The sequence below is a fragment of the Rhinopithecus bieti genome, unplaced genomic scaffold (genome assembly GCF_001698545.2).
Source record: "Rhinopithecus bieti isolate Rb0 unplaced genomic scaffold, ASM169854v2 scaffold_30687, whole genome shotgun sequence".
Classification (NCBI taxonomy): domain Eukaryota; kingdom Metazoa; phylum Chordata; class Mammalia; order Primates; family Cercopithecidae; genus Rhinopithecus; species Rhinopithecus bieti.
Genome location: NW_016813366.1, coordinates 737,169 through 749,742, shown reverse-complemented (window position 1 = coordinate 749,742; position 12,574 = coordinate 737,169). Strand labels below are relative to the sequence as shown.

The 12,574-nt window shown below is 60.8% G+C and overlaps 1 protein-coding gene across 3 annotated transcripts in view; it reads left to right on the top strand.

Annotated features, from left to right (window-relative positions):
* CACTIN (cactin, spliceosome C complex subunit) overlaps positions 1-12,574 on the top strand; it is a 17,477-nt gene that overhangs the window by 2,028 nt on the left and 2,875 nt on the right. The window contains exons 2-9 of one of the 3 annotated variants that reach the window (XM_017848011.1): positions 1,846-2,320; positions 4,940-5,035; positions 5,448-5,593; positions 6,463-6,625; positions 6,721-6,835; positions 11,125-11,317; positions 12,115-12,237; positions 12,341-12,410. In XM_017848011.1, the coding sequence (XP_017703500.1) occupies positions 1,846-2,320; positions 4,940-5,035; positions 5,448-5,593; positions 6,463-6,625; positions 6,721-6,835; positions 11,125-11,317; positions 12,115-12,237; positions 12,341-12,410 (1,381 nt within the window). Of the gene's footprint in view, positions 1-1,845; positions 2,321-4,939; positions 5,036-5,447; positions 5,594-6,462; positions 6,626-6,720; positions 6,836-11,124; positions 11,318-12,114; positions 12,238-12,340; positions 12,548-12,574 lie in introns of all 3 variants that reach the window. The other 2 variants (XM_017848008.1, XM_017848009.1) reach the window with 2 other exon arrangements.

Sequence of the window (12,574 nt, the reverse complement as noted above, 5' to 3'; positions counted from 1 at the left end):
TGGCCGGATCTCAGCTCACTGCAAGCTCCGCCTCCTGGGTTTACGCCATTCTCCTGCCTCAGCCTCCTGAGTAGCTGGGACTACAGGCACCCGCCACCTCACCTGGCTAGTTTTTTTGTATTTTTTAGTAGGGACGGAGTTTTCACCGTGTTAGCCAGGATGGTCTCGATCTGCTGACCTCGTGATCCGCCTGTCTCGGCCTCCCAAAGTGCTGGGATTACAGGCTTGAGCCACCGCGCCCGGCCATTTTTTTTATTTTTGAGACAGAGTCTCGCTCTGTCGCCCAGGCTGGAGTGCAGTGGCCGGATCTCAGCTCATTGCAAGCTCCGCCTCCCGGGTTCACGCCATTCTCCTGCCTCAGCCTCACGAGTCGCTGGGACTACAGGCGCCCGCCACCTCGCCCGGCTAGTTTTTTTGTATTTTTTAGTAGAGACGGGGTTTCACCGTGTTAGCCAGGATGATCTCGACCTCTGACCTCGTGATCCGCCCGTCTCGGCCTCCCAAAGTGTTGGGATTACAGGCGTGAGCCACCGCGCCCGGCCCCATAAGTCCTGTTAGTGTCATCTTTGTGTTTTTTTGTCTGCCATTTTCTGGTAGTGGAATTATTTGCAATAATTTGCCACGCTAGATATGTAGTTAGAATTAATGTTCAGGAAAATTCAGTCGAATTTGTGGCCAATATTTAACGGCTCCGCAATGATTGGTTTCAACATAGTTTAGATTTTTTGGCATGAGCTTAATGGGTAGAACATTTAACAAAATATTTGGCAGTTCTCTGTGTACAAAGACCCCTAAACGTGATTGGGTGCAGTGGCTCACATCTGTAATCCCAGCACTTCGGGAGGCTAAGACAGAAGGCTTGCCTGAGCCCAGGAGTTCAAGACCAGCCTGGGCAGCATAGCAAGACCCCCTCTGTACAAAACATGTAAAAAGTTAGCTGGGTGTGGTGGTGTGCACCTGTAGTCCCAGCTACTCAGGAGGCTGAGGCGAGAGGATGGCTTGAGCCCAGGAGGTCAAGGCTGCAGTGAGCTCTGATCGTGCCACTGCACTCCAGCCTGGGTGACAGAGGGAGACCCTCTCTCTAATGAATAAAAATATAGACCTTGTCTCCAGTAGACTTTGTGTCTAGTAGACCCTGTCTCTAATAAATACAATTAAAGGCCCCCGAACCACCCCTGGAGTTGTGCGTCTTCCATTCCCTGCGCTCTATTGTGTTAACTCCTGTCCATCCTGTGGGACCAGTTCAAATGCCACTTCCATCTAGGAAGCCCTCCCTTGACAACCTAGATGCGTTCGGGTCCCCTGGTTCATACCCTTATAACTCCTGCACCACCAGCCCCAGCCACCTCCCTGCCCTCGCCTCCTCCCTCTCCCCCACACTCTGTCTCAGCCACACAGCCTCCTTGTTGTTCTTAGAACGTGCCAAGTCAGTGCCTGCCTCTAGGCCCTTGCTCTTGTTCTGCCTCAAACACTCTCCCTCCAAATCCACCCATCGCTGCCTCCCCACTCCCTCCAGACCTTGGCTCAGTGTCAGCTCCTGAGAGAGCCCCTCTCTGCCCTGGGCCCTGCAGCCCCAGCCGCAGCCCCTGTGCTCGGCATCTACTCTCTGTGGCTTCTGCCTCTGCCTGCTGTTGCGTGGTGTGTTTATTTATTGCTCTCTTCCTTGTTGGGACCCACCAGCGGGTAAGCCCAGGAAGGCAGAAGCCATCAGTGTTTGAGTCACTGCTACATCCCCAGAACCTAGAACAGTGCCTGCTCCCTTTCCCCTATGGGTACCCAGTAAGCATCTGTGGAGCAGATGACAGCGGCAGGCACTGAGCAGGCGTCCATGGGTCCTCTCTGCAGGTCAGATTCGGAGGAAGAGCGGTGGCAGCACTCAGGGATGCGAAGCCGGAGCCCCCCACGGCCCCGGTGGTGCTCGAGGGATGGGTCCTCTCAGTCAGACTCGGGAGAGGAGCAGTCACGGGGCAAGTGGGCTCATCGGCGACGGCGTGCGCGCTCCTGGTCCCCTAGCTCCTCAGCGTCCAGCTCTGCGTCTCCACGGCGATCCCAGAGTCCCCGGGCGGCCGCGGCCGCCCTGAGCCAGCAGCAGAACCTGCAGGAGCGGCTGCGCCTGCGGGAGGAGCGGAAGCAGCAGGAGGAGCTGATGAAGGCCTTCGAGACGCCCGAGGAGAAACGCGCACGGCGGCTGGCCAAGAAGGAGGCCAAGGAGCGCAAGAAGCGGGAGAAGATGGGCTGGGGTGAGGAGTACATGGGCTACACCAACACCGACAACCCCTTCGGAGACAACAACCTGCTGGGCACCTTCATCTGGAACAAGGTGGGCCCCGCCGGGTGGTGGCCTCTGTCCCTGTAGCATTTCCACTGTTTCTGGAGTCCCCAACACTCGAGACACTCCCAGCCTGCACTCAATCGTGAAAGATCGCATAAGCCAGCTTCTGCCGCCATCAGCCTTTTTTTTTTTTTTTTTTGGACACAGGGTCTCACTCTGTCGCCCAGGCTGGAGTGCAGTGCGTGATTGTGGCTCACTGCAGCCTTGACCTCCTGGCCTCCAGCGATCCTCCTTCCTCAACCTTTTGATTTTCTGGGACCACAAGCACCACCACCATGCCCAGATAGTTTTGTATATTTTTTTAGCGATGGAGTCTCACTGTGTTGGCCAGGCTGGTCTCGAACTCCTAAGTTCGTGTAATTTTCCCACCTCAGCCTCCCAGAGTTCTGGGATTACAGGTGTGAGCCACTGCGCCCAGCTCACCATGACTTTCTTTTCATTAGCTGTGTCTCTTGCGGTGTAAGCTTCAGCTATTCTTTGCCCCAAACACCAGCCCAACCTCGAACCTGTCTAGAGCGCCAGCTCTTGGCACCACGTACCCAGGACAGGGTTCCACAGTTCCAGGTGCTCTGTCGCCTCGAGCTGCTTGTTTCATTCTGCGCCTCCCATGTAACCACTAGCCACACTGGTGGCATAAAACAACAGAACTTATCATCTCTTCGTTCTGGAGGCCAGAAGTCCAAAATCAAGGCGCGGGCAGGTGTGGGCAGGACCGCACTCCGTCCGGGGGCCGAGGGGAAGCCCCTTCTGCCTCTCCCAGCTCCCAGTCATGGCTGGTGATTCCTGAGCCCTCCCTGGCTTGTAGCCACAGAACCCGGCCTGTTCCTGTGTTGCGTGGCTGGCTGTCTTCCTATCTCTGTCTCCACACGGCCTTCTCCTCCGTGTGTCTGTGTCTAAATGTTCCTCTTCTCATGAGGACACCAGGCATTGGATGAGGGCCTTTCACCTCCAGTATGACCTCATCTTACCTACCTTTGTGAGACCTCATCACTTTTTTTTTTTCTTTTTGAGACAGACTCTCGCTCTGTTGTCCAGGCTGGAGTGCAATGGCACGATCCTGGCTCACTGCAACCTCCGCCTCCCAGGTTCAAGTGATTCCCGTGCCTCAGCCTCCCAAGTAGCTGGAATCACAGGCGTGTGCCACCACACTAGGCTCATTTTTGTATTTCTAGTAGAGATGGAGTTTAACCATGTTGGTCAGGCTGGTCTCGAGCTCCTGACCTGAAGTGATCCGCCCGCCTTGGCCTCCCAAAGTGCTGGGATTACAGGCGTGGGCCACCGTGCCCGGCCAAGACCTCATTTCACATAGGGTCACCGTTACAGCTGCAGGGGTTCAGACGGGGATGTGCCTGTGGGGGACACAGCTCATCTGAAGCAGTGCCCACTTGTGAAGCGGGTGGAGCAGGCAACGGGTGGGCTGGGCCGACTGCACCTGCTTGCTGGTTGCTCAGTTGGGAGCTGTGGGGTCCCCAGGTGGCTTCTGCCCAGTGTCGTCTGAGAACACCGCGGGCTCCTTCCGCCTTGGGGCGCTCACACCGCTGCACCCCTGCCTGGCCATGCTCTGCCCCTTCCCGGGCTGTTCTCTTTTGTCAGGCCTCCACTGATATGTCCCCTCTTGAGAGAGCCCTTCCTGGCCCCTTGCTCCCCAGGCCCCCCGGGTTCTTTATGGAGGCACCCACTGCTGCCTGGCACTTCATCGCCACTGTGTGCTGTGCGCCTGCAGTGTGCTGGGCACCGCCGTGAGCCCTGGGAGGGCAGCCATGGAGGAGGAAGACGTGGTCATCATTAACACTTGTGGAAGTGGCCCCAGGCTGGGCTGGATAGACCACAGAGTGGCCTGGGCATCTAGGGGGTGGTCCCCAGCCAGGCAGCCTGTGTCCCGGGAGGCAGGTTCTTCTGGGTGGCAGGGGGTCCTGGAACCCCCTCATGGCGATAGGGCGCCTGGAACCTGGGGAAGGTGGTTGGGAAGTGGGGACTCCGCACCAGGCTCCTAGACAGCTGCTGGAAGAAGCCAGCTTTGAGGGGCTCCAGGCTGGGACGGTGCCCATCTGTGGCTGCCCCATGCCCTGCTGTGTGGGCTGGGCCCCATGACCCCACAGGTTTGCTTTCAGAGCTGCTGCTGCCCCCACTCACTGTTCCTGCTCCGCCCCACGCGCAGTGGGGGACCCTGACTTGCTGAGGTCATGGCCTTCAAATCCAAAGCAGCCAGACTCCCGGGTAAAGCGAGTCAGCAGGCCCGGGGCAAGGCTCTTCTGTTGGGGGCTGGGGAGGCCCTGATCGAGGCCCTCCTGTTGGGAGTTGGGGTGGCCCCAAGCAAGTCCCTCCTGCTGGGATTGGGGTGGCCCTGTGTGAGGCCCCTCCTGTTGGAAGTTGGGGTGGCCCCTTCTTCCCCTTTGCATACATCTCACTCCCAGTGGGGGTCCGTGTCTGTGCTGAATTGGATCCACTTGGTTTCAGGAGCATTGAGGAGGGGGTTGGAAGACGTGCAGTGCGGGCAGGTTGCCTCTCTCTGCAAAACGAGGGCGTGGTCAATCTCTTGGACGAGGGAGCCGAGGAGGGGGGCGAGGGGCAGGTCTGTGCTCAGATGGGTGTGGTTGGCGCTTCCAGGCCCTGGAGAAGAAGGGGATCAGCCACCTGGAGGAGAAGGAGCTGAAGGAGCGGAACAAGAGGATCCAGGAGGACAACCGACTGGAGCTGCAGAAGGTAGGCGCCCACCAGCCTGCTGGGCAGGGCCCTCCCTCTCCAGGGCCTGGAGGCCCACCCCCTGTGGCGGAACTTGAGGGGGCTTAGGTGGGAAGTCCCGGGGGCTGGCTTCAGGTAAGGCTGGATCCAGGGTCTTAGACCGTCGCCCCAGGAAGCCGTTTCCCTCCACCTTGGCTCTGCTGGCCTCGGGCCTTCACTCCGAGATGCTCCCTTCAGGGTCGCCGCGAGGACCCCAGCTGCTCTGAGATGCTGAGTCTCAGGCAGGGGGGCCCTGCCTTCCCAAGGTCTGTCCACCAGCAGAGGCATCTCCGGACCAATCCCTGTGCCCAGGGCAGCCAGGTGGGGGCTTGGCCCCCATCGCAGCCCAGCAGACCCCACGGCCCCAGCTGCCCTCAGCCTCCTGTGCCTGCAGGTGAAGCAGCTGCGACTGGAGCGGGAGCGCGAGAAGGCCATGCGCGAGCAGGAACTGGAGATGTTGCAGCGTGAGAAGGAGGCGGAGCACTTCAAGACGTGGGAGGAGCAGGAGGACAACTTCCACCTCCAGCAGGCCAAACTGCGGTGCGCCGGGGCCTCCCCCTCCCCCGACCCAGACTCGAGCCAGGGCCGGGCACTGGCTGGCACCCTGCACCCTGTCTGGAGGCCACTGCTCTCCCACCCCTCAGGGTCCCACGCGGCACTTCCTGGAACCTTCCCTTCCTGACCCCTACCCGGGCAGCGAGGCTCCTGCCTCCTACCCTCCCCCACTGGACTGGGTGCAGAGCAGACGGGCCCAGGTGTCCACCATGCGTGCTGGACGCCGGGCCTGCACTGACCGCGGTTGTCCCTCCCACACTGTGCCCACAAGGGTGGCGCCCCGTCCACCCGGTTTACAGACAAGGAAGCTGAGGCTCCGGCGCATTCCTGCTTGCCTTGGCCCGTGCTGGGTGACATCAGGCTCCTCCCAGCCCAGGCCTGCCTGGTGACGGGTTCTCTTGGGTTGGACCAGGGACCGCCTACAGCACATACCCCTGCAGGCCCAGAGCAGAAGCCCTGGCTCTCCGCCCTGAGTTGTCTGCCTGGGGGAGGAGGTGGTTGTGAGGCAGGGACTACTCTGGCCCCTCAGCCTGCCTCTGCTTCAGCTCCTCCACTCTTCCCCATCACCGTCCACATAGAAGCCGCCCTCCCGGGCACATCCCAGAGGCCCTCCAGGAAGCCCCTCCCACCGGGCCCACGCTGTGTGCACTTTGCCCTACTGGCCTGTGCCCTCTGGCTGACCCGGCTCACTCTACCTTATGCCTCCTCCTCTTCCTGCAGGAAGCCTTCCCTGACCACCCCTAGCATGTTAGGCCCCCTCCCCAGCTCCCACTGGTGCAGTCACCCCAAGGGCAGGGTGTTCAGCATGGAGGGTACAGCCCAGGCTCTGACACCACCTTCCCCGCTTCCCACAGCTCCAAGATCCGCATCCGGGACGGGCGGGCCAAGCCCATCGACCTGCTGGCCAAGTACATCAGCGCCGAGGATGACGACCTGGCCGTGGAGATGCACGAGCCCTACACGTTCCTCAACGGCCTCACCGTGGCCGACATGGAGGACCTGCTGGAGGACATTCAGGTACCCGGCCCCACCCGATGCTCCTCCAACCTGCTCACTCACCCCCATCCCACCCCAGCCACGCTCGTGCCCTGACCCCCGCCGCCTGCCCCCAGGTCTACATGGAGCTGGAGCAGGGCAAGAACGCCGACTTCTGGCGGGACATGACCACCATCACCGAGGACGAGATCTCCAAGCTCCGCAAGCTGGAGGCCTCGGGCAAGGGGCCAGGTAACTGTGGGCGTGCACCTGGGCTCTGGGGGCACTGCGGGGGCTACAGGGTTCACCCAGAAGCCTCAGACTTGCTGTGGGGCCTGGTGCTCTCTTCAGGCCTCAGTTTCCCCAACTGGGGCCTCCCCTTCTGGGCTGAGCCACCAGGGGGCGGCAGCAGCAGGCAGTAGGCCCTGGGAGGGGTGCAGGGGGGCGGGCCTCTGTCTGGGGTGCAGGGCCAGCAGCGGCAGATCCAGCACCCGGTAAGCGCTGGCTCGGCGGTGCCTGGCCTCCTGGAGCCACGGGGCTTTCTGCTCGGGTGTCAGTGCCCACAGGGGTTCTGCCTGTCTGAGAGCAGGTCTCACTCCACTGGCCTGAAGGCCGCGCAGCCCTGGTTCAGGGCGCTCCTCCCACGGGTCGGTTCATGCTCCTCCAACCTGATGGGCTTTTAAAATCATGTTTCCCTCCCCTCCATGTGGTTACACACATACAGTCACCCGGGACGCTCTACAGCGTCTACCCCGAGCACTGCGGACATTCGGGATGGGCCGTTCCCTAGGGTGGGGCCGTCCTGGGCACTGTGGGGTGCTGAGCAACGTCTCCGGCCTCCACCCACCCCGGGTCAGGAGCACCCCTAGTCCTGACAACTGCAGATGTCCCAGACATCGCCCAGAGTCCCCTGGGGGCAAAATTGCCCTAGATGAGACCCCTAGTATAAAAACCAACCACAGCAGCCCCGGCCCCTCTCCCCCAAAATCCACGCCCCAGCAGCTGCTGTAACAATGCCTGGCTCTCATGGGCCACGCGTCCCTGTCAACAGACCCGGTCCTTCCGCTGCCCTCTCAGGCCTTGGCTGCCACCAGCCCATGGTGGCCAAGGATCTCTGGAGGCTGAGTCAGTGTCATCTACAGCCCTTAGCATGGTCTCTGGCAGGTCCTTCTAGGAAAGAGCCTGTGACTTTCCTCTTTTCCAGGGGAGCTTGTCTTCCCCGGAGGTGGAGGTCACTCAGCCATCCCGTCCCTCCCGTGGTTGCCTCCGTAGGGCGCATCCTCCCGTAACCTCAGAGAGGCAGGGCAGTTCTCCAGCATCAGAGATTTGTCCGTAAGGGTCTTTGTGTGCTCCTGCTGGTGGCAGTGGGGCCGGAGAAAGACTTCTGGGGGCAGTACATTCTCCTCCAGAAGCCCCAGACCCTACCCGCTGGCTGCCGGAAGCCTGGGAGGTATTTCCACCATTGCCTAGGCCCTGCCCTCTCCCATAAGCCTGGGAGGCATTTCCAGCATGCCCCATTGTCCTAGGCCCCAGCCTCTTCCGTCCCTTCCATGGCCTTCTGCCTCCACCACATCTGCCTCAGCCCACCCTCCCGCTCACACGTTACAGCTGGCGACCCCAGGTGGCTCTGGTGTCCTCTGAGGGAGTTTTTCTGATTCTCCTTTCAGCATGATTTCCAGGAGAAGGGAAACAAGGGGTCTTGATTTTACTGTCCCCCCGGAGACCCACAGAGCCCCTGTCTTGGTTTCTTAAATTAATTGGGCTTCTTCTTTTACTTTTCATTTTTCAGAGACGAGGTCTCGCTCTGTCACCCAGGCTAGAGTTGAGTGGCACGATCAAGGCTCACTGTAACCTCGACTTTCTGGGCTTAGGTGATCCTCCCGCCTCAGCCTCCCTAGTAGCTGGGACTATAGGCACTCACCACCACACCCAGCGAATTTATTTTATTTTACTTATTTTTTGAGGAGTCTCACTCTGTCACCAGCCTGGAGTGCAGTGGTGCGATCTCGGCTCACTGCGATCTCCGCCTCCCAGATTCAAGCGATTCTCCTGCCTCAGCTGCCCAAGTAGCTGGGACTACAGACGCATGTCAACACGCCCAACTAATTTTTGTATTTTTAGTAGAGACGGGGTTTCACCATGTTGGCCAAGATGGTCTCAATCTCTTGACCTCATGATCCACCCGCCTCAACCTCCCAAAGTGCTGGGATTACAGGTGTGGGCCACCGCGCCCGGCCACTTTTTAAATTTTTTTGTAGAGATGGGGTGTCACTGTGTTGCCCAGGCTGGTCTTGAACTCCTAGCCTCAAGCAGTCCTCCTGCCTCATCTCCAAAAGGGCTAGGATTAAAGGCGTGAGCCACTGCATACTTTTTGTTTTCTTACAAAATTATTTACGTTTTTTATTTCTGTAGGTTATTGGGGAACAGGTGGTGTTTGGTTACATGAATAAGGTGTTTTTGTTGTTTTTTTTTTTTTTTCATTTTCTTTTTGAGACGGAGTTTTGCTCTGTCACCAGGCTGGAGTGCAGTGGCACGATCTCAGCTCACTGCAACCTCCACCTCCCGGGTTCAAGCGATTCCCCTGCCTCAGCCTGCCAAGTAGCTGGGACTACAGGCGCACCACACACCCGGGTAATTTTTTGTATTTTAGTAGAGACAGGGCTTCACGATGTTAGCCAGGCTGGTCTTGATCTCCTGACCTCGTGATCCACCCACCTCAGCCTCCCAAAGTGCTGGGATTACAGGCGTGAACCACCACGCCTGGCCGGTTACATGAATGAGTTCTTTAATGGTGATTTGTGAGATTTTGATGCACCTAGCTTTTTCTAGGAAGTTCTAACCCTATAGTAGGTTGTGCAGTAGAAAATGGGTGTCATCCCAGCTCAGTCTCATTAGCCTCCCATCCTGTATAGGGCCTGGCCTCTCTCCACGAAGCCCCGGGGCCCTTGGCCTGCACCCCCAGCCTCTAGCAGCTGCTGAGGCCCTCCTAAACCCTCTGGGCCCCCTTGTGGGCATTCGGGAGGTGTCCAGACATGCAGCAGCACGTCCAGACCCGACTTTCTATAAACGCTGACTTGGCGGCGCCTGGCTTCCCGGGAGCCACGCAGCTGGGCTCTTCTGCTTGGGTTTCAGTGTTCATGGCAGCCCCGCCTGTCCGAGCAGAGCCACGCTCTGCTTGGCTGCGGCGGCCACAGATTCCAGTGCCACTTAGGGCCCAGCAAAGGGGCTGTAGCTCCGGGTGCCGATTCCACGGTCCCAGGTGATTGGCTGGAGGGGACTCGGGTTCGTCTAGACTCTATCCAGTCCCCTGTGGTCTGGGTGTGGGCCTCTTGACCCTCTGTCTGCCAGTGGGGACTGGAGAAGGCAGGTTTCGAGCAGGGTGCCTGCGCTGGTCACCTCCACCTGGTGTGTCCCCAACAGCCATACACCAAGCTCCCTGTGGGGCCAGCACGGTGCGGGGAGCAGCAGCAGCGAGCCTCAGTGCCCGCCTCGGGAAGCTGCCATCGCTGGATGGTCAGGGAGGGCTTCCTGGCGGAAGGGATGTTCTCACTGAGCATGGAGGATGTGAGGAATTCAGGAGGCGAACGGGACAGAGAAGGATGGGTGGCTGGCAGGAAGCATAGCGCGTGCAAAGGCCCAGAGTTGACGGGTCAGGCATGGGCAGCAAGGGGGGCAGGGCTGTGAGGTGAGGACCCAGCAGGGTGGGTGGTGGTGTCCTGAGAGTAGCCCTGAGGCTGCTGGCATGCCACGTGGTGTGGGCAGAGCACGTGGAGTCAGGCTGGGCTCCAGCCTCCCAGCACCCACTCCCGCCATCAACGGCCTCCCCGTCTATTGAGGAGGGACTTGAGCCTCGGGCCCCTGGGCCAGTGGTAGATGCCAGACAGACTCCATGTAGGATGGGGGGCGGCAGCAGGGAGCCCTTTGTCCTGGGCGGCCCCAGGACTTCCCCAGGGGCCAGCAGGGCGGCCTTCTTTGCCAGGGCAGAGCTCCCTGGATCATTGGGCTTCATAGAGGGAAACTAAGGCCCAGAGAGGGCAAGCCACTTGCCCACAGTCACACAGCCCAGGCTGGCAGAGCAGATCTGAATTCCAGAGAACTTGGCTACCGAGCACACCCCTCACCCCCTCATGGGCTGCCCAAGGCCAGGGCAGAGTTGGGCCAGGTTGGTGGGCCGGGCCCACAACCAGGGTTCCCAGACCCACATGTCAGACTCACCTAGGGAGGTCGTTCTCAGGGCTGAGAATGCCAGTCGTGGCCTCCCCGACGCTAGGGGCCTGGGCCTCCAGGCAAGGCAGCATCTGTATTTTAACATGGCTCCCAGCCTCCGCCTACCCTCTCCCTCTGCTGTGGCCAGGGTGGGGGTAACCTGAGACCAGGGAGGAGGCGGGACCCCTGTGAGGGGAGGGAACTGGACTGGATGGGACCCCTGTGGGGGAAGAGGGGGGGAGGGGGACCCCCCATGGCAGGGGAGGAGGCCCTGATGGGGTGGAGGAGCATCTAGGAAATGTGGAACCACCCTCTCATGGCCCCCCCCACTGCAGGTGAGCGCCGCGAGGGGGTCAACGCCTCCGTCAGCTCTGACGTGCAGTCGGTGTTCAAGGGGAAGACATACAACCAGCTGCAGGTCATCTTCCAGGGCATCGAGGGCAAGATCCGTGCTGGGGGCCCCAACCTGGACATGGGCTACTGGGAGAGCCTCCTGCAGCAGCTGCGTGCCCACATGGCGCGGGCCCGGTGAGCACTGGGTGCGGGCACCAGGGGTGGTGCCGTCCAGGTGGGGTGGGTTTCACCCCCTCCTGGGTCCTGGGTGGGGTGGGTCTCGCCTCCTCCTGGGACCCTGTGGAGTGGAGGGGGTCAGGAAAGTGCCAACTGGCCGGGGCCCACCTATGAGTGATGAAGGGGGGCTAGGGGTCACGCAGGCCCGTCCCCTAGCGGGAAGGCCCCAGGATGCTCCAGTGCCCTCACCCGGAGACCTGAGCCCCGTTGGTCTCATAGGGCTCCCCAGGAGCTTCTGCTCTTTAACGAGTACTTGGCTCCAGCAGCCATGGCATCACGGGAAGCCCCGAGGCTGCCTGCCTGTCCATGATGCCTTCCACCCAGGCCTGCGCCCTCCCGGCGCTCTTGCCTCCCGGCCTCTGCTGTGTACAGATTCCTGGAGTGTTTTTGGCACCGCTGTGTAAATCCATGTTTCCCTTGCTAATCTGTGAATGTCTCTGAATTTATCATGCTTGTTGGCTGGTGCCCTGCTGGGCTCCTTCTCCTGGCCAGCCCCAGCCACAAGACACGGAGACTCCAACGTCAGACGGAGACCCACCCCTCCCTGCCACAGGATGGTTCTCCGGGTAGCTGGGTCCCCTCGTCCTCGCTCCCATAAGCGTTGACCCTGAACTGGCCAAGCGTCCCAGCCAGAGCCGTGGCTGCTCGCCACCTTCTCAGGGTCTTTGCAGCAAAAAGGGGCGTGAGAATCTCTGTGGGGCTGGGGCGCGGAGCCCCTTTGCTTCCACCTGGGTGACCCCGGCCCTGCGTCCCAGGCTGCGCGAGCGCCACCAGGACGTGCTGCGGCAGAAGCTGTACAAACTGAAGCAGGAGCAGGGCGTGGAGAGCGAGCCGCTGTTCCCCATCCTCAAGCAGGAGCCTCAGTCCCCCAGCCGCAGGTAGGCCCGGCCTGGCCGGCACCCCGGGACGCCGATGCAGACGCGGAACAGGATGGAGGGGCCGTGGGCGGCCTCTGCCCCTCCAACACTCTCTCCTCCCCAGCCTGGAGCCTGAGGACGCGGCGCCCACCCCGCCCGGGCCCTCCTCGGAGAGCGGCCCCGCGGAGGCCGAGGTGGACGGCGCGGCCCCGACAGAGGGCGACGGCGACGGCGACAGAGAGGGCGAGGGCGAGGGCGAGGGCGAGGGCGAGGCAGTGCTCATGGAGGAGGACCTGATTCAGCAGAGCCTGGATGACTACGACGCTGGCAGGTACAGCCCGCGGCTGCTCACGGCTCA